The sequence below is a fragment of the Octopus bimaculoides genome, chromosome 4, assembly GCF_001194135.2.
Source record: "Octopus bimaculoides isolate UCB-OBI-ISO-001 chromosome 4, ASM119413v2, whole genome shotgun sequence".
Taxonomy (NCBI): Eukaryota; Metazoa; Mollusca; class Cephalopoda; order Octopoda; family Octopodidae; genus Octopus; species Octopus bimaculoides.
The window spans coordinates 44,526,229-44,547,763 of NC_068984.1; the positions used below are offsets into that span (position 1 = coordinate 44,526,229).

Sequence of the window (21,535 nt, forward strand, 5' to 3'; positions counted from 1 at the left end):
TCGAGCGTGGCCGTTTTCGTGCGGGTGACACGCAAAAGCACCCACTACACTCTGAGTGGTTGGCGTTAGAAAGGGCATCCAGCTGTAGAAACTCTGCCAAATCAGACTGGAGCCTGGTGTTGCCATCCGGTTTCACCAGTCCTCAGTCAAATCGTCCAACCCATGCTGGCGTGGAAAGCGGACGTTAAACGATGATGATGATGATGATGATGATGATGTATATTTATATATATATATATATATATATGTCTGTGTCTCATTCTTTTTCTAAGGTTGAGGGTGTGTGATTTGAAAGAGACCATCATTATTGTTCTCATCATCATTTAACAAATGTTTTCTATGCATGAGTTAGATGGTTTGACAGTATCTGATGAGCTGTAAGGTTACATTGATCTCCAATGTCAGCTTTGGCATGGTTCCTACTGCTGGATGCCTTTCCAAATGTCTACCACTTTCCAGTGTGGGCTAGGTGCCTTTTGCCTGCTGTCAGTACTAGTGAGGTCACCATGTAACATGCAAGACAAAATAGTAGAGTAGAAGGAAAAGAAAAATAATAAAGGGAAAGAAGTCTCCTAGACTAAGCAGGAGGAAAGGATATTGAGGTGGTTGTATGTAAGATGGTGAGGCCCTAAAAAGTATGATAGCGGACAGCGCTGGTGCCTTGCTATAGAAGAGATACATGGCTATCCCATATTATATAAGAGTAGGTGGGAGTAGCTGGAAAGAAGACAAGGTGGTGACTTGATGCCAGAGCATCTCTAGATACAAGGTAGAGTGAAAGGAGAATAGCAGATGGTCAGAAATGGGGGTTGAAGTGTGAGTGACCATGTTGTGGCCTCTAGTGTAGTGTGTGTTGTGAAGAGAAGACTAAAGATATATGTTAGTATATTTAGTTACATCTCTTACATTAACTGTGCACACAGATGTTTTATTACAAAAATACTTCTACTCACCCGGCTACTTCTTGTCGTTTGACGTTTGTGCTTTTGGATAGTTTTCTGGGGGTGCTCAGCTGCAAAAATATATATCTTTGGCTCCAACACAGTTACATTGTATGTTCTGATAGGTGTATACTCCTCAAGGTGCTTTACTTGGTCCACCGTCGGCAAAGGACTGTTGTCATTGAGCAATTCTGATCAAAGTGAGCAAGATAAATTTAAACCAATAAAAAAAATGCAGAGATATTTTCAGTACATATAAAGTATACAATAGACAAGGCAAAGACATGGCTGTGTAGTTAAAAAGTTTGTTTCCCAACTATATGGTTTCAGGTTCAGTCCTTCTGCACAGGCCTTTAAACCTTAGGTGTAGATTTGTTCGATGGAAATTGAAAGAAGCCATATATATAACATGTGTGGTATTTTATGCATTATAAAACATACATGCATTTCATCAAATTACTTTGAAGATAACATAATTTCATATATACATATATACATATATTTATATATATATACGGTGTGGTGGAGTTTGTGTGTCCTCTTGTGTTGACATCATTTGATGATTGTAAATGAGTGCTATTGTCACACAAGTGATGTCATTCATTTCCATTCGTCTGTGAAAAACATGTATGGCCATGGGAAAATAGAACCTTACTTGGAAACAGGTGATGGTTAGTAACAGGAAGGGCATCTGGTCATAGAAAATCTATCTCAACTCAAACCATGCAAATATGGAAAAGTGGACAGTAACTGATGATGATGAGGAGGACAATGATGATGATTGAAAAGTACAATGAGTGGCAAGCCTAACACACCACCTGGTACTTGAGTGTGTTTAGAAGAGTTTATTTTGTTGCAATAATTTCAAATATACACTTGGTTCTCTTCCTGCTCATGTTTTTCAGTGAATATTGACTTGCTAATGAGCACAGTCACACTAATCTCGGGAGCCTGGAAGGGCTTGAAAAAATACAACCATGACAAATATATGAAAACAAATAATGGCTGTAAATTTAAGATTCTAGACATGTTGATCAAAAGGTTATGGATTCAAACTACAGTTAGTGTGCTATGTCCCTAAACAAGATAAATTTATCAGCCTTATGACAGACAAACAAATTCCATGCATACTTCCCAAATAAACGATTAGTGCTAAGAACGACATCTTATTGTAAAAAATAATTGCTTCCACAATATGCAATGCCCAAATTTTCAAAAACAAAAAATGTTTCATTTATACTGTCTAGAAGAAATATAACAGAAACTGTAAAAAGAAAATGTTATCTACAGTAGATATTACAGAGTTTGTAATTCTAAAACAAAATTTTCAAAATGGAAAAAAAGTTGGTTGATTTTTCTGGACAGGCAAACATATATTCCTTATTAAAATAGTTATGAGAAAGCAAAAGGTCCCAAGGGTAGGATGAGAGAATAAAACTGTAATTCTGCAAAAAGATTGGGAGATGGTTGTGACTGAAATGTTTTTCAAAATGTTGAGCATTAAGGAACACAGACAGCATGTCTTCCTTTAAGAAATAGCAGCTAAACCCCAATTTGAAATTAAATTTTTTGTTAATTCATACTACGCTATCTCCATGAAAAGATCATTCATAGTTATTGGTATATTTTTGAGGGATAAAATGTTATTAAATTTCATTAACATAATTGTAACTATAACTTAAAACTTAATTCTAACCAATATCCCTAAATTCTAACTCTAAACCCCAATCCTAAATCCAAACTTCTAAATACTAACCCTAACTCTCATAACTTTATTTACTCATAATTTATTTAATAATGCATATTTTAGAACAAAGAAGTCAACCAATTTATTTCCCAATCTGAAAATTTTATGTTTTACAGCTTAAACCCCCATATATTTATATGCAACTACAAGACTTTATAACCTAAACACTTCAGTTTCAAATAGTTCTTTCTACCTGACTGTAAATAATTCAAAAGAATAGAAACAGTTCACTCTTGCAAGCATTGTAAAACTGACTCTTCCACAAGGTATAGCTTGCAGTAGTATGAACTCCATTAAATTGAACTGACTGAATATTTCATGTGAATTCTTCAAAGGTTATTTTATGACTGATCGGATAATGAGAATTACCACAGAGTTTATAAATGTGCAATAAAAGTATATTTGTAATCCATTGTATCTGTGAAACTGTGCAGAGCAATAACTAAGACTTCAATCATTTATACATAACAAATAACCACAAGCAATTGAAGAGAGCCTCTGCATAGTCAATCAACTTGCCAGAAATATCACATAACTCATAATCTATCATCTTAAAAATAGCTCACACTGAATAAAGTAGTCTTAAATACACTATACTTGAATAAAAGACATAGCAGTCATGGCTGGAGTCTTTAATCATAAGTCTGGACAATCTAAGTTGAATTAGAGTTAAACAATAACAAGCAGTAGTCTAATCTTTTATGGAAATAAAACAGAATGATGAAGAACTGAAGCAAACAATTGTTAAAGTACCTGTTTTCGGAAGACTGTAAGGCTCGTATTCATGGTCAGTGGCACAATAAAACACTTTCTGTAAACGATGGACAAAAGAACTGGATACATTGACAATAACAGAACCCAACAGAAATGTCAGCAGGGCATTCTCACGGATGTTGGCTACATTTTCTGTACTGTTGGCATCACTAGATGTTGAAGATTTGCTACCTACAATAACAATGAAAGAAATCAATGCTTGATGAATCCATTAACAGTTATTTTATTATATTTTATAATTATATAACATATATCAGCAAAAACATGAAAACATCAGCAAGACAACTCATAAACCAATGCTTTCAGCCAAAAATACCTTATGATATTTATCTGCATGAGATGCACAGATATTCCCTTCTCACTTTTGCTCTCAGAAATACAGTGAATTAGTGGATGAAACTTCTAACAAACAAAATGAGACATAAACTAATCAAATAACTATTACCAGCTTAATGTTGATCTAACAGCTAATTCCTGTGTTTTCCTTGAAATATGTACGTATATTGGGTCATCCCATAAATAATGAGGTTTTTTTTTATATTTCTTTTATTTTTCAAAACTAAAATAAACAATGTTCTTTTTTAATCTGAAATATACTCTCCTTCATTTTCTACAATGCTTTTCCATCTATGTGGTAGACTTGCAAGGCCTCTCTTCCAAAATTCACTTATCCGTGACGAAAAATATTCTTCCGGTACCATTCTGACCAGCAGAGGTATGAGCTTTCTGAACTTTCCCCAGGCTATTCTTATTCTAGCAGCTATGCTCTCAGAACCCCCACCACCACCACAAATGACTTGGTCACCTAGGTAACGGAAGCCATCAACTACTTCTAGTTTTTACCCCTGGCATGTGATTTAATGTTTTCTGAACATCTTCAGTGTTTATTGCCCCTGTGTATCTGCCACACAAAAAAACTATCTTCCCAGTTAGTCTTCCTTTGATATTACTGCACCTCTTATGTGTCCATAGCTTACACTGTGTACATCTTATGGAGTTTCTACATACACCTTTTCTACAGATCAAGCAGGGCCATCTACCTGTGATTTGTCTGCCTTCCTACTTAGTAAGATTTTGGCTTTTGCTAGATTGACTTTAAATTCCTTCAATTCCAGATCTTGCTTTCACACCTGATACTTCTCTAGTTCTGGTAGTAACTCAGCTACCAGAGCAAGGTCATCAGCATAGAGGAGCTACTTACCACACAGCCACTCCTACGCCAGTGTCGTCTGTAATTTCTATAGAAAATCTGTAGAGATAACCCTAACAAGTGATTTAATAGCACTGCTAACACAGCATGACATGGTATTGACTTATAAAAATGTTTAATATACTTTGTGGTATATTATGGTTGCATAACAAAATACTATGTCCCTACAAGTCATTAATCTTTCTTTACTGGGATTCTGTAGACCTGTTTTTTATCTGTGCTCACTGATAACATGAATTAACACCGAAGAATAATAGTCGTTAACCGTTCACTGATAGTGTGAAGCAACATTCAGTAATTGTAGGTTGTTCACTGATAACACATGGAAGAACATTTTCACAAACAAAAAGTTTGGTTTCAGTCAGTTAATGGTTTAGACAATAAAGCTGTTCCCTAATACTATATAGACTCACAGTGGAGGCGCAATGGCCCAGTGGTTAGGGCAGCGGACTCGCGGTTTCGATTCCCAGACCGGGTGTTGTGAGTGTTTATTGAGTGAAAACACCTAAAGCTCCACGATGGTGGCGAACCCTGCTGTACTCTTTCACCACAACTTTCTCTCACTCTTACTTCCTGTTTCTGTTGTGCCTGTAATTCAAAGGGTCAGCCTTGTCACACTGTGTCACGCTGAATATCCTCAAGAACTACATTAAGGGTACACATGTCTGTGGAGTGCTCAGCCACTTGCACGTTAATTTCATGAGCAGGCTGTTCCGTTGATCGGATCAACTGGAACCCTCGACGTCGTAAAGCGACGGAGTGCCAACAACATAGACTCACAATGAAATACAGCTCCTGCATCTGAGACAGTGCAGCTGCTAACACAAACAAATATGCAAAAGAAAGCCTCCCAAACCATTGACATGGAATCACTATCAACACACTTCAATCATTTAACATCACAGATGTGCAGTCTCCTCATTTTGCCCTTTCTACCACTACTATAATAGCACATCTCACATCTGCTAGTACTTATATTCATATCATTTCCCTACCACCCACACCTGTGCCACACTAATCACTTTAACCAATCCTTCCTTCCCAGAGCATCATCCTTCTAGAATTCCCTACTCATCCTATTCCTTTTCTAACATGACCATCCCCAGCAGTCTTGAGAAACCTGCAAAAGTTACAGGCTCAGACACTTACTCCTGAATAAATCATTAAAATAAAACGAAAAAAGTTCAATTTACTGACCTGCTTTCCGTTCTGGTTCAATTACAGTATAAAGGTAGTCGAACCAAAAGAGACCAAACTTTTGCATTCCATACTGTTCCGTGTAGACTTCAACATGTTTATCAAAATCAGTTATAAAGGATGGTGTTTGAAGAACATTCTCAGCACAGGCGATATCAAACAATGAATTGGTTAGGTAACAAAGGGATCCATCGTTATCAATAGATTCACCTCCTTTCATGAGCGTTAGAGACTACAGAAGAAGATGATAATAATAATAATAATAATAATAATAATAATAATAATAATAATAATAATAATAATAATAATAATAATAATAACAACAACAACAACAATAACAATAATAATAATAATACTTTCTACTATGGGTACAAAGCCTGAAATTTTGGAGTAAGGGGACTAGTCAATTACATCAACCCTAGTACTCAACTGGTATTCATTTTAATGACTCGAAAGGATGAAAGACAAAGTGGACCTAGTTGGAATTTGAACTAAGAATGGAAGGACAGATGAAATGCCGCTAAGCATTTCCCCTGGTTTGCTAATGATTCTGCCAGCTTGCCACCTTAATTAATAAGTGTCTCCACTGTGCTGCATCTGTAATAGAGTGGATGAAACCATTGCCCATATCACAAATGAATACCCTACACTTGCCCAAAATGACAACAAGTTGTGGCAACATGAACAGGTAGCGAAAGTGTTATATTGAAAACTGAGCAAACAGTGGGGGCTAGAGAGAGGCAAAACGTGGTATGAGCACAAACCGCAGAGAGCGGTGGAGTTGGAGACTTGCAAAATCCTCTGAGATTTCCCAATCCAAACAGATTAGGTGTTAGAGCATAACAGACTGGACCTAGTGGTGGTGGACAATGTGCACCACATATGTTATATATGTTGCATGTCCCTTTGACACACAAATAGTCAAGAAGGAAGGCAAAGAAATAGATAAATACAACCCTCTGAAGTACGATATAGCCCAGCTATGGAAAATGAAGAAGGTGAAGATAGTACCAATTACTGTTGGGTCCTTGGGGATAGTATCAGAAGACATCAAGAGGAATATAAAGGAAATTGGAATAGAGTGCCAGTAGAACTGTTACAAAAAGTTTGCCTCCTTGGCACTATATATATATATATATATATATACATGGGTGGGATGGATAGAGTGGAGCCAGAAAGAGAAGTAAAGATGATAGTGATGAGGAGCAAGAGTGTACCCTCAAGGTAACATATCCAAGAAGATAAACAGAAGAGAGTTTAATGACAGAAGGATCAAGAAAGGTGGGTAGAGATTGTAAGAGTATGGGGGTGGTACAAGTGAATGGGGGAGGGGGAGGATATAGTTTATGATGAAGTTATAAACTGCAGAAACTGGAAGCTGAAACAAAAATCATTTCTCTTTACATGAGTGTTATTAAAAGTGTTCTAATTAAATGTTATTTCATATAGTATCTCCTCATACCTCTAAACTGAACAACATGCGTGATAATGTGAAGGATATACAAAGGTTGGAAACAAATGAAGCAAGCATGCTTCAGTGGATGTGTAATGTGAGCCCAAATAAATGACAGCACTCATCAGAGGTCTTAGTCAATGTGTATAGAGATGAAGACCGCAATGATACAGATATGTGGTGCATACAAAGAATGATATGTGGGTGAAACATATCAAATGATACAAGAAGAAGGAGCCTGCAGGGAGGGAGAATCAAAAAAGACATTGGCACAAGTGGTGAGACAGGTATCAGAATGAGGAACTACACAATGGAGAATAATGAAGGACTGCAACATATGAAGACACACAGTATTGAAATTGACCCATCCAACCCTTGCTGGTATGGAAAGCAAACATAAAGATGATGAGAATGTTGAAAACAATGATGGGGATGGTGACAATGATGCTCTGAATGCAATAAGATAAACACAGGTATGACTTACACTGATGTTTTCATTACACACTGAAGTACACACACACGGACCCTGACTTGTCATACAAATATGTGTTATTCCACACTGAACATCCAGGTAGGAATGGCCATAAAGAACCACACTGACAGCAAGGCCACCTGCCTCCACAAAGATGAAAGGTCGAAACAAGACCCGACTTGGACCAAAATGCACAGCCTCTCTTACAGTTTCTGTCAACTGAAAAAGAAAATAGAAACCTTAATTTTCAATCTTAATCATCTTAATATTTACAAACATAAAATACTTTAACAATTTCATTTACATGAGACAGATATCATTCTTTTATTCTTTAACTTGTTCCATTTGACTGTGGCCATGTTGGGGCACCACCGTGAGAGGTTTACTTGGTCAGATCAACTCCAGTACTTATTTTTAAGACTGGTACAAAGCAATGTCTTTATTAGCTTTGCATAATTAACAGTTATCCATTGACCAGCAGCGAAATGGAAGAAAATGGCTACAACTGGGTATTAAACTATGTCATGGACTGAACTAGCTGGGAGTTAATCTCTACTCTGCTGTGTTTGCAAACTATAAGAATAATAGGGACCACCATAAGATGGTCCCTGTTAGTACATGACTTCTTAAAAGAGGCCACATAGAATCTATCACTCTGAGCTAATAAAACATTTATCAATAATACAGTGACAACCTTACAATAAGGAGTAATGAAGTATAATAGCATCTATTTACAGCCAAATTATTGTTGTTTATTCTCTGCTCAGCCTCCAGATTGAGCAGATGTATAATCAAAGGTATTGCAGCCATGACCATCACATCAGTTTTCCGTTTTTTTCTTTAAAACTACATTACCTAATATATCTTTGCTTCTTTAAGATCATAGGGTATGATTTGAACCAGGTGTCATTAGTATTTGTAGCATATGTGAACACAGAATGTTCCTCATTAGCTTGTTTACAGTTGGGTGAATTGAACAAGAAAAAGTGAAGTATATCAGCAAAATGAAGCAACTTTCTTTTCCAAGTAAAACATTAAATAGAATTTTAAGAAATTTTTTCAAGAATTCCAATAAAATATAATGGAAAATTAAACTAAGACAAACCTTTAACATGACAGATGCATTTTTTATATAAAATCCTATGCACAGGACAGCAGGAGATGGTTTTTTTCGAGGTTTATTTAAGGAGTCTTCCTCCTCCTCTTCTTCTTCATAATCTTCTGGTAATATTTGAGGAACAAAAGACCATGCCCAAGATGCCCAACCTTGATCATCATATTCTGAAAAGGCAGATTCTTCCTGGCTTTCTGCCAAGACTAAATATAAGAGAAATTGAAATTTTTAGGATAGTTTCTTGAAATTCTAATAATAACAATTTATGTTGATTATTTTTTAATTGCACATGCACATGTGCAAATATGCACACAAAAATTTGGATACATTAAATGTGATGTTGAATACAGGACACATAAAAATTATAGAGAAAGAGCTCACACACAAATTTCTATACATCAAATGTGTTGCTGAATACAGGACATAACAATAGAGAAGAAAAATACAAAAGCTACAGGGGAACTAGAACCTACATCTCTTAGTATCTCTGAGCATTTACCAATTTCATCATTGCTTTCCTGCTGTTTGTCAGCTTCGTAAGTCTATGCAATGTATTCAGATCAATCCATTACAATTGCTTTCACTTACAGTTAAGACAAGAAACTTAACAAAAGCTTGTTTTTGAACAAAATTTCGTAACTCTTTACATTTACATTACTCCAGAGAGGAAACTTACCAATTCCTTAAAATATAATGTATATGACTTTCAGTTTCATTTGTTTACCATGTGTGTTGATCTGAGATTGTGGTTTAAGACTCAAACAATTGTATTGGGGTAGAATCATTGTAGGCATTAAAAACAAACATACACCATTATATTCACTTTTGCATTATGATTAGTTCATAATAGTAAGAATATATATATATATATATATATATATATATATTGGTATGCATCAAAATGTTTCATCATTCATTTAGAGGCTGGTCACTGATGATCTACTTCCCACTGTCACTGGAAGTACAGGAATTCCACTGTTACTGCTGTTTTATACATATTGCAATCCATAAATTAAACAACAAATTACCTTATTAACAAGCTGGTAATATGACAATGGTGTAGATACATATCAAACAACATAGCACAGTTCAAGAATATGATTCTATGTTCTCCAGAAAGTTTTGGTCATTCTTCAGGACCTTTTGATATTAAGTAGAATACCATCTAGCCTAATGCATACTGCTGTACTCAGCACCTTGTAGACACTCTCAGTAATACACAGGAAGGAGTCAGTGAAAAATAGAAGCACCACAACACAGCAGTCTTACAATGATTTATATGTGGAAATGTTTAGACTTTGATTATCCAAATATAATTTCATTGCAAATCCTAGTAAAATTAATGAGGGGGCATATTTAAGTAGTACAGAATGTAGAATATATCAGTGTTATAAGCCTTGGATAAGTAAATAAAGATTATGAAAACGAAGAAGACTCGCATGTTGATGATTAGATTAGATTATTTCCTCTCTAAAGTCACATAATGTGCGTGTTGGCACTCCGTCGCTTACGACGTCGAGGGTTCCAGTTGATCCGAACAACGGAACAGCCTGCTCGTGAAATTAACGTGCAAGTGGCTGAGCACTCCACTGATACGGGTACCCTTAACGTAGTTCTCGGGGATATTCAGTGTGACACAGTGTGACAAGGCTGACCCTTTGAATTACAGGCACAACAGGAAGAGTGAGAGAAAGTTGTGGTGAAAGAGTACAGCAGGGTTCGCCACCATCCCCTGCCGGAGATTCGTGGAGCTTTAGGTGTTTTCGCTCAATAAACACTCACAACACCCGGTCTGGGAATCGAATCCGTGATCCTATGACAACGAGTCCGCTGCCCTAACCACTGGGCCATTGTACCTCCACGCTTTCATAATACTGTACAACATTTCTACATTATATCATCATAGCTGTCAACATAATCTGCTAAATTTACAGATAAATGTCTCCAGCTATTATTACAGAAGAATTTGTCATATTTATGATAAATAGGTACTATAACAGCATCAAGTTATTAAGGAATATAGTATTTTCATTGTAGACAGGGCTGTTTGGGTAGCATGATGGATACAATCTACATCACCATGAGTTTAATTGGATCCACAATAAGTTAAGACCTCAGACGAGGGAAGTAACTCTACAAGCTTCATTTCTCCTGCAAGGTTGCAGGTGCCATGCACAATTCAGTGGTTAGTAGCAGGAAGAGCATCCTGCTAGAAAAACAATTGCTCCAACAAAAATAATTTCAGTTATTCCAATATGGGACAACATTTCTACAAACAGCAAAGAGAAAAAAAAAAAATACAATAAAAACCACTTACCGGCTGACTGCCGAAAAACTTCTTGCGAGTCAGGCTCCACATTACTGTCACTGTCTTCATTTGGTAATTGCAAGGTTCCATAGTAGAGTGCCAAACACAGCTCAATAAGCCGGACAACAAGGGGTAGCTGTAGGTCTGTCAGAGACACATCGAGTTTCTCACAAAGGATGTTCACTTTGGTAATTAATGGCAACTTAGAGTGAGGACTTTGGTAGGTCAGGTGCATACGACAACTGAGGGAACAACGGTACAGTAGTGGCTCCTGGTAAATTTCAATTCGACCACTGCTATCACATTTGTCTAAACAAACTGTCAAGTCACAAAAATTTATCACTTTTCGTAAAATCAGTTCGGCTGGAGTGACCTCAACGAATGCACGGTTCCAGCCAGGACTGACACTGTAGCACTCTGCAGACTTGACATTTACAGACAAAACAATGTCATCTTCAACAAACTTCAGTATGAGATTATTAACAATAATATTGACATTGTTGATGACTTTGTTGACAAGGCTCTGAAGGTACCCAGGTGGAAGCTCTTCCTCTACAGGTTGCTTCTTAGGTTTAATCTTTAAAGTCTGTGGTGTAGACCTGGTAGAGCTCTCTGATTTAGAACTTCTCTTGTCACTATCCCAAGTGCTATCTTTTAACCTGACAATACATTCAATGGTGTTGACAGTAATCACAACAGGTTCTGATCCAAGCCGTGTCCATGGTACATGAAGATGAAGTTCATGGATGTGTCCACTTTTGAAGCTGATAGGTAAATTAATTGCTTGTTCAATGGCATCGAGCCGCAAATTAAGGTTGTTCAAAACAGCATCCCCACCCCAGAGGGATAGCTGGAAATCTTCAGGACGTAGTTTCACATACTTATCTACATATCCCATCAAGAGTGGGGCAATATAGGATTCAATCTTGAACATAGTGACTCAGTCTTAGGAAAGTTCAAGGTAGATAACACTGAAAAACAAAAAAAAATTATGTTACAAGTAGCATGTACAGGTGTGTGTGTGTGTCACACAGGTGATATACATGGTAAATAATATAGAATCAGCAGCAGCATTTACTTTTCAATGTCGACACAGTTTAGATGGACTTGTAACAGATTCCCTCAGAAACTGAACCCCTAAAATTTGCACGCATTTTCAACTCTGTGCTGACTCTTTTACTGTATTTTGTTACTTTTGGAAAGAACCATAGTTCAATTAATTAGGAAGAAAGTTAGACAAGATGAGATGCAGTCTGGTTCTGTGCTTAGAAGAAGTATTACTGATGCTCTCTTCTTAGTAAGGCAACTGCAGAAGTATTTGGCTGAGAGCAAATTGCTGTACCTGGCTTTCATTGACCAGGAGAAAACCATCAACAGGATCCCTCACTCCCTCACTCTGGTTGCAGCTGCAGGAGCTACAAGTAGGTAAATGACAGGTGAGAGCCTCCTTGGTCGGTAAGGCAAGATATATCAATGAGTACAGTGATGAATTTAATGTGCAGGTAAGTGTTCACCAGGGCTCAGCTCTCAGTCCCTTCTTACTTATCAATGTCCTTAAACAGGGATGTTTAAAACTAGCTGTTCATGGGAACTCCTCTATGTGAACGACCTTGTTCTTATAACTGAATCTGTACTAAAATTAGAAAAGAAATCTCAAATCATGCCAACCCATCAAACGTACACCAACAGGAAATGCAAATATGAAATGATAATACATGTATATACATATACCATCATTCAATGTCCACTTTGTCATGCTAGCATGAGTCAGATTAAATGTGTTGCGGAAGAGTTTTCCATGGCCAGATGCTTTTCTTGTTATCAACCCTCAACAGTTTCCAAACAAGAGTACTTGTTTTTAGTAATTGTTATATAAATAAACAACACCCAAATAAGCACAACATTATTTTTAACATATATGATTATTTACATAAAAAACTGCATCTTTTCTGTGATACTACCAATTTTCATAGTAATCTGGTTACAAATAAAGACACTGTGGACATTTGAATAAACAGACTCATGTTTAGGCATTTTCTGTTCAATCATTAGGGGATGAAGCTTTTGACTTAGAGGAAATTATCAGCAGCATGATAAAAGTTAAAGGCAAGTCACAGAAATTTGCTTATCCCTGAGCTGTGCTGCTTGGCAAGTCTTACCCATCATACCTATATCTACATACATGTTTGAATGGGCCCTAGCATTAGCCAAAACAACCAGCCATTAATTTTCAACACTAAATACATCCAACCTAGCAGAAGCTACCTTTTCATACTCAACAAAGACTCCTGTAGAAAACACTGAATGTGACCTGTATTTACATACAAATATGAAACCTAACAATAACATATAAACAATCAATAATCCAATTAGCCACACCAATAGTTTCACCAGAAATGTCTTTAGCATCCCTTTCTTTCTACTTGCATCCAATAAAAGTTTACTTTCTTCCTCTCCTTCTTTAACTTCTCTACTGTTGCTTAGTCTAGAGCTTCTTTTTCCCTACAAACTCCTTTACCACAAGAATATGCCATTACCCTGCTTTGTAGTGATATTGCTCTGGTGAACCGCAACTAAATATATATAAGACATGAACAATGCAATTTTAGTAAGATGAACGTTACATAGCCAAACTTCGAAGTGTGTGTGTGTTTCTCTCTCTCTCTCTCTCTCTCTCTCTCTCATGTTCGTCTGTCCTTCCATTTGGTCTGTTAAGATTTTCTATTTTTCCTTTGCGCCAGCTTATTACGTTCATCTGATAGTTGAAAGACCCTTTTTGTTGATAACAGGGCCATATTTGTTGTGCACCTGGTATTCGCCTCCCTGAGGAGGGTGACGTATTGTATTGTCACACCTTGTTTCCTGAGAGCTTGCAGTACTGTGTTGATTTCAATGCTATCGAAAGTTTTCTCCTAATGAATACAACACACAGAGGCAACCAGTACTCTTTTGCTCGTTCCAGCAATTGCATTAAAGTAAATATACGATCTATAGTGCTGTACTCTCATGGCTTCTGATTTTAACTGACTGGAAGTGTTTACATAAACATGTTTTGTCTTGGTATAAAAAGATGGGCTACAACAAATATTCTGCTCAATGCATGGATTTGCTTGTCAGTTTCTTGCCTTAACAAACTGAGCATGTTCCTTAGTGACTGACAACATGTGCATCTCTGAGCATGAGCAGACTGTAGTGTGGGAATATCACTGCCATATGTTGAAAGGAATTCTTTGGGGTTGAACAATTCACTTTGGGAAACTTGGGTGTTTTGTTCATCATCCTTAAGCAACACTCACTGAGGGACTTTTTAAGTGGGATGGACTGAAGAAAATTCCAACTGGGCCCTACTTGCAAGGGCATGCGCTGTTTATCTTGATGAGATCACTATGCCATGCACATATGGTTGTGATACATGTGCCTGGTGTACCCTTATTAGACGGGTAGTCATGATGGGTATATTGGGTTTGACAACCAGTGTTAGCGTGTTACAGGGACATTTTTATGTCCCTGTAACTCCGTAACTTGGTGGTTCGGCAAAAGAGAACGACAGAGTAAGTACCAGACTTACAAAAAATAAGTACAGGGGTCGATTTTTCAAGGTGATGCCCTAGCATGGTCACAGTCTAACAATTACAAAAAAGACAGAAAAAAAGTACCGTAAAGCATATATCGATCTAGACAGGCAAGCATACTGGACTGTTTTCAGTAAGTTCTTTGTTTACATTTAAACAGATCAAGTCATCTGTTTCCGCAGGTGAGGATGAAAAGATGAAAACAAAGAACTTATCAGACGCCAGCTTGTGAAACAGGTGAGCAAGCTAAGCTGACACACTCACCTTATGATCAACTGTGAGCGAGAGCGCATGATTGTGAGTGGGGGGAATCGGTGGGGGTAATATTGTTCATCAAAACATCAGCTCTGACAAGAGCAAATCTATAACCAACGACGTTCCAGTTCTGGCCATCTCATCTCATTTTTTCAGACATGTCGCATTAATGATTGCCAATGTGTTCCTTTTCTTTCGAGTGGTGGAGTGTGACCTGAGGGAGATCTGGCGAATTGGCTGCTATTTCTAGCAGACTGAATGACAATGTGGACAGAATTGTGTGTGTGTGTGTGTGTGTGTGCGCGCGCTCACGCGTTGTGTGTGAGTGTGTTATTCACTATTCTCAAAGAGATAAAAATGCTGAATTTGCACCAATACCAATTTAAACATCTATAATATACCCATGTTCAGGGTACTACTAAAGCAGAGTGGTCCCGAACGCGCACCCGCGCAGTCGCGCGTCTGCGCTAGCTAGTCGTGAGTGGTCGATCCTACAAAAAGTGCGCGTGTGCAAATGAATACATATGTTTAGGTTTAGGGATAGGGTTAGGATCGACCACTCACGACTAGCTAGCACGGACGCGCGACTGCGCGTTCGGGACCACTCTGGTTTAGTAGTACCCATGTTCAGTTTCAAAAAGATACGTAAATGTATTATGGCGGCAGCAGTGGTGGTAGTGGCGGCGGCGGTAGAGTAAGAAGAAATTTGTTGTGAACGGATTCACCCGGCACGTGGACGGGACGGCGTTTCCTCTTGATTCAAAAGAAGAGCAGAATCAATGAATGAACGGGCACAGATGGTACCGTTGGGATATGATCTCAGAAATGTAGTAGCGTAAAAAAAAATACAGATATTGCTTCCTATGCACCAATGACCATACCTGAACACGGTCTCTCAGCTTGCTAGAAATGGCAACCAAATTTCAGATAGCACTAAGACACTTTAAGCAACGCAATCCTCGAAATGAGAGGTGTTCAAAACTGGTAGTTATTTAATAATAACTTAGTGTTATGGTCAGTATTGGTGGTGGAAGTTAAATCATATCCGAGTAAAGTGATCGTACCATCTCTTCTCAGACACAAACTAGAGCAACAGGGCGACAGATGACGTTGCCCGCTGGCAACCGGAGAATCAGGGCAGAACTGGGGACTAATATTACAACACCAATAATTTCTTATACAGCCATCAGTCTAACGTTTATAGAAGCAAGTAAATGAGATGATATAAAGTTTATGAGACAGATGTAAACTTCATATCATCGTCGCTAATATGACGTAATTTATATTAAAAGGTTTCAAACAGGAGCGGAACACATCAACAACACTTTATAGCAAGTCCGGTGACGCTACTTGGTCACTGAACCTGCTGTAAATAAATCATAGCCAAATTTCAAATGATACCCATCATAAAAAGGGAAATACATAACAAAGGAGCTTCTACGGGGTCGCTGAACTGTCTATGGAAGCCAATTTTTCTTCAGATTACACATTATTGTCCTGAAAGGGTAGTAGGTACACATAGAATAACGTAGTTCTTAGATATTAAATGTCCGAGAGAAATAAAGTTACAGGTGAAACGGTTTGATCAGGACGCCTGCTCTGTCAGGTTAACGCGGAGCAAAACAACAGCAGGAATGTAGTACTAGATACACCAGGGCAGGTAAAAAAAAGACGAGATGGTCAAGAATGGAATGCCTTTGGCCATATAACTAACGGACCAACGTACTTCTATCTCCACTTAATAAAACTGTTTCGTTCACTCAAATAACTAGAATCTAGTTACTAGATGAACAATTGCTTGAATATAAATAACTAGATGAACTAAAGTCTGGATACAAGCGAATTTCAGTCAAATGTTAGCCACGACTGAAATAACATTTACATTTATACTTATAGTATAGATAAGTAATTATAGCAAAAACAACAGAGACATTTGCGAATAAATACATAAATGAGTCACGATATAATTTTGTCATCAACTTGACTTACATATTTTCGTGTGTAATCAAGATAAACATTGAAATGCGATCAAAGCATTCGTTACATTTTCTCTTTGTTTTGAATATAAATAAATTCCTTTAACAGTCTTTTCTTCTGTCCTGGTTAATTAACACCTATGTCTCTACAGTTCATTTATAACCATACGTACCTGAGTATTTGGTTTCAAATCATGTGTATCGTATAAATAAATAGACTGGCTCTCTCCGAAGAGACGCCAGCCACATTCTCTCCAACCATGATTCTTAAACACTTATCACCTACTGCCAACTCATGCGGTTACCATATAAAATATGTCGCTCTTTTAAATTATTTCCGAATCATTAGTTTATTCTCTCTCTTTTTTTTCACCATCAAAATACATGAGATAGATTTCTTGCCAATAAAGAGGATAAATGTGCCGGTAAGTATTATTTTTTAATTACATATTCAAATGTTTTCCTCAATCAAAATTCTTTATATAATTTCCATATTTTCTCTTTGGATCCAGACTATTTTAATTTTCGTAACTTATCTCCCTTACACTTGTAAATATATCCATTTTAAGCATTTCTCTTAAGGAAATGGATAAATTGCATTACTTTACATTGAAAGTAATTACAAATCAATAATCGTAATTTTCACTTGTTCTCTATTAAAAATATTAAACTAATCATAATTTTGACTTGTTCTCTATTATATTTTACTTCCAACTTACTGGGAGAGTCCAACCGAAATACTAAAGAACAAAAGCAGGAGTTATTCCCCTTTATGATTAACATGATCCAAAGGATGAAGTGTCAAAAGTGCATGTAAAATTATGTTAGGTCTTATAACACAACTTTGAGATAGAAAAGAGCTGTAGATCCACAAACAGGAGCCACGTTACCAACCAGTCATTTTTGTAGACATAAATAAGTACTTTAAACGTAACAGATTTAAGTATCAAATTTGAGAAAAGGAACTAACAGGCGCTCTCGTGCGCTTTTGTAATGTGAATCCCGTCAGGGGATCTACTCTTGTTCTATTTCATATTGATACTTACTGATTTCTTACAAATGAACAAAGCCTGAAATTTTGTGAATGGAAAAAGCGATTACACAGGACCCACCACCACCAACACTGCTACTTCATCAACCCCTAGAAATATGAAAGGCAAAGCTGACCTTGGCAGGATTTGAACTCAGAACATAAAGCATCGATAATAAAATACTACAAGGCGTTTTTTTCTTTCCTCCCCACCTTTTATCCATTTGGAGGCGATAAAATAAGTACCAGCAGAGCACCAGAGTCGATGCAATCGATTAGCTCCTTCACCCAAAATTTCAGGCCTTGTGCCTATACTAGACAGTATTATAATTTTATTTATTTTTATAGTAGCTAGACAAAATGCCTTATTCAGTATTACTCAGGCGTTAGAGAAAATTTGTGAAGGGTCAGCAGTAAATAAGAATTTACCGACTATCTCAGTCTCCTTTGCTATTGGTTCAATTTCCTTTTCCTTTTCTGTCTGTCTCTTTCTCTCTCTCTCTGTTCTCCCATCTTATAAAAGGAAACGTTGGATAATGTCCTCCTGGGTTCAATACCGTCTCAAATCATGAGCATACAGAGCAGATACCCCAGAGATCTTCACCGGTCTAGGTGAAACCAATAGTAATCTGTAGCAGGGGTGATTTACGAGTGAAAAAATTAGAGTGCTTAGAGCGAGCCCCGCCGGCTTGCATACGAAAAGCATGGAATGATGTATGAGACGTTTTCGTTATGGATTATTTAGGCTTAAATACCCGGATATCGGCTCCACAAGCCTTTTCGTTCCAGCAGGTCACATGACCTTGTGATTAGCTAAAATTGTTGTTTGTATTGGTCGGTTTCCAGCCGTCCAATAGTGTAGGTGCAACAGTTTGTTTTTCCTTACGCGGAAAATTAATCATTAGCGCTAGGAACCTACTGATCTCTATAAGAACGACAGTTCTCGACTGCTCATGGTCTTTGGCATACGCCGCTGATCACAAGCAACTCGTCTCCGGCAGCGATGTATTTGACAAGCCAGTCTCCGCTTTCACTATCAGACACCTGCGTACATCGTTGCTGTATGAAGATCACACAACCAACAGACCAACGGCTGCCTCTACACACCATCAAACAACAGTACGTCAATTATGTCTGCAGGATCAACAGTCGAACCTGACCACGAAGTCTCTCACATATCTTTGTTGTAACCTGTTATGTTAATTTATTTCATGTATGGCAATCATTTTATTTTATAATAAATCGTCGCTAACCAGTTCCTTTTCATCTCATGTCGCATATCCATTTTCACTTTTCCTCATTTACCCACCTTCGTTATTAATCTATATATACAACACACCCATTGACTGCTTTATCCGGTGGCCTATGATATTGTTATGATGGCCTTGCCTGAGTTCTGCTTACAGATGGCATGTGATGGCGCCGATAGATAAAATATCTATTCTATGATAAACTCATCGCACACACTGAGTGGGCATAATTTTTGATCGTGAAGAATTTCCAAACAGCTGTTCCAGTAATTAAGTTATTCTCCTACAAGGTAAGGGGTTGACAGTGGCTATACTCCTGCCAAAACTATTCATCTTACAAACGACTTGATTCATCTCGCTGTGCATACCGTCAAGTGATACTGCTTTACTATTGTAAGAAATGGAAACCTTATATAATCAGAGAGCATTATATTACTCGTAGCAATGCCTGACATTCGAAACCAGTCAGCTCAGTAATGAGCAAAGTTTCCAGAATTAGTGGCGACTGTTCTTACCAGGTAATATGATCCATATTTCAGACAATCGTTGATTTTGTGCATTTGTGTGGTGTCAAGATCAATGGAAAATTCCATGTAGTTTTGCGCCAATCATAGTTATAAATCGAGATGAGCGAAGACTACAAGGCAGAGGATTCATAGAGGTTTTCTTGGTTAGCTGGTAACTATGCTGCTCTGACCTCGTGTTAAAAAGATTGTGACAGAAGCCTGTTCATAGTTTGGATCGTTACCTTTAGGTACCCATTTTGGCTCATCACGTGATGGTCCAGTCCTAGCTTTACGCGAGCTGTCCACCCCATCACGTAACAGATTAGTCAAGCGCGCCACCATCAGCTATACCAGGGGAGTCTTCCTGCAATCTTTTCAGTGAGGTGGGTTACTTCGTATCTTCGATATGGAGCAAGTTTTACTCCACTATGCATTACGAGCGAGGAGAGCATTGTCAACAGAGATTTTTGTCGTCATGCTTTGTATTTTTCTGGCGCTGTTCAAGCTGCATGAGGAACCAATGTATTTTTAACAGAATTATTCATGTGTACCAGTTTGTTGTATCTTCTATTACTGCTGTATCTTCTATTGTGGCAGTCAACTTTGCAACTTGTGTCTTCGTATTTTCTTTATGCTCTTTATTATGACTCGTTTGAAATCAGATTATAATATTACCAGGGCCTTTGCCACATGCACCTTTTTCACCCCATTAAAAGATCACCTCTCGTTAAGCACGAACACATAATATTTCCACTTTTCGCCAAGCATGCACTCTCACGCACTAGCTACTTGCATTCAGCATAGTAGCTTTTTGTAAAGTAACAACTGTAACAGCAGTCTGCAAATAAGCATGTTAATAAAATCTAAACATTGTGATTGGTTTTATTGGGAGTGGCACACAACCAAATGAAATAATCCAGCTCTTAGCTAACTACTACCACAAACTGGTGACCCCGACAGCGAAAGTGAGTCGCTCAATCATATCACAAATTGATAACCGTGACGTAGACATTTACACAACAGTTGGTTCTCCTAACAACGCTGAGTCACAAAATCATTATGACAACCTAATCACAAGCTGTTAACATAGCAGACTGATTTATCACTGCACATCCACAAATTGGCAATCAGACCGCTAAAATGGAGACTGACTTGACATTCAAGGAAAACAAATGAGTCATCATGGATAGGCTTTAGGAAGCTTTTGCGAACTCATTACCAGCTCAGTTTTCTTCGCCATGCACAACACCTGAACACGGCATATTTTCTCATAAAACTTCCATCTCTAAGAAAGATATAAGTTCCAAAAGCCGTCAGAGAGTACATTGGCCAGCCAAATATGCACTAATATTTTATATATATTCTTTTTCTCTTAATGTTAAACAAAAATTATATAGAAGAGAATTGTACGTAGTATCTTTTTTCTCTTTGTATATGCTTAGCATTTCAGCAACAATTGTCATTCATGAACTCTCTGATTATGGACAATTCATTTTGTCTTCATTTTCAGTTGAATGTCATTTGCTTTTGTGTTTTGTATTTTAATTCCATGCCTTTTTTGCTTTGTTCCCAGGTTGCGTTTTAAAATTTAGGCTTCATTTACATACGCACGTACTTTTTCCTCTTATTTCTTTACTGTCCACTAGGGGCTACACACAGAGGGGACAAACAAGGACAGACAAACAGATTATATCGACCCCAGTGCGTAACTGGTACTTATTTAATCGACC

General features: G+C 37.5%; 1 protein-coding gene across 2 annotated transcripts in view; it reads right to left on the reverse strand.

Moving 5' to 3' along the window:
* LOC106884505 (intermembrane lipid transfer protein VPS13B) overlaps window positions 1–17,401 on the reverse strand; it is a 120,027-nt gene extending 102,626 nt beyond the window's left edge. Inside the window, exons 1-7 of one of the 2 annotated variants that reach the window (XM_014935924.2) lie at window positions 17,193–17,401; window positions 11,226–12,187; window positions 8,900–9,111; window positions 7,807–8,013; window positions 5,870–6,101; window positions 3,442–3,633; window positions 954–1,132 (exon numbers count right to left, since the gene is read on the reverse strand). In XM_014935924.2, the coding sequence (XP_014791410.2) occupies window positions 954–1,132; window positions 3,442–3,633; window positions 5,870–6,101; window positions 7,807–8,013; window positions 8,900–9,111; window positions 11,226–12,150 (1,947 nt within the window). In that variant the 5' untranslated portion in view covers window positions 12,151–12,187; window positions 17,193–17,401. Of the gene's footprint in view, window positions 1–953; window positions 1,133–3,441; window positions 3,634–5,869; window positions 6,102–7,806; window positions 8,014–8,899; window positions 9,112–11,225; window positions 12,188–17,032; window positions 17,149–17,192 lie in introns of those variants that run through there. The other variant, XM_052967034.1, reaches the window with a different exon arrangement.
* Between the last annotated feature and the right edge of the window lie 4,134 nt (window positions 17,402–21,535).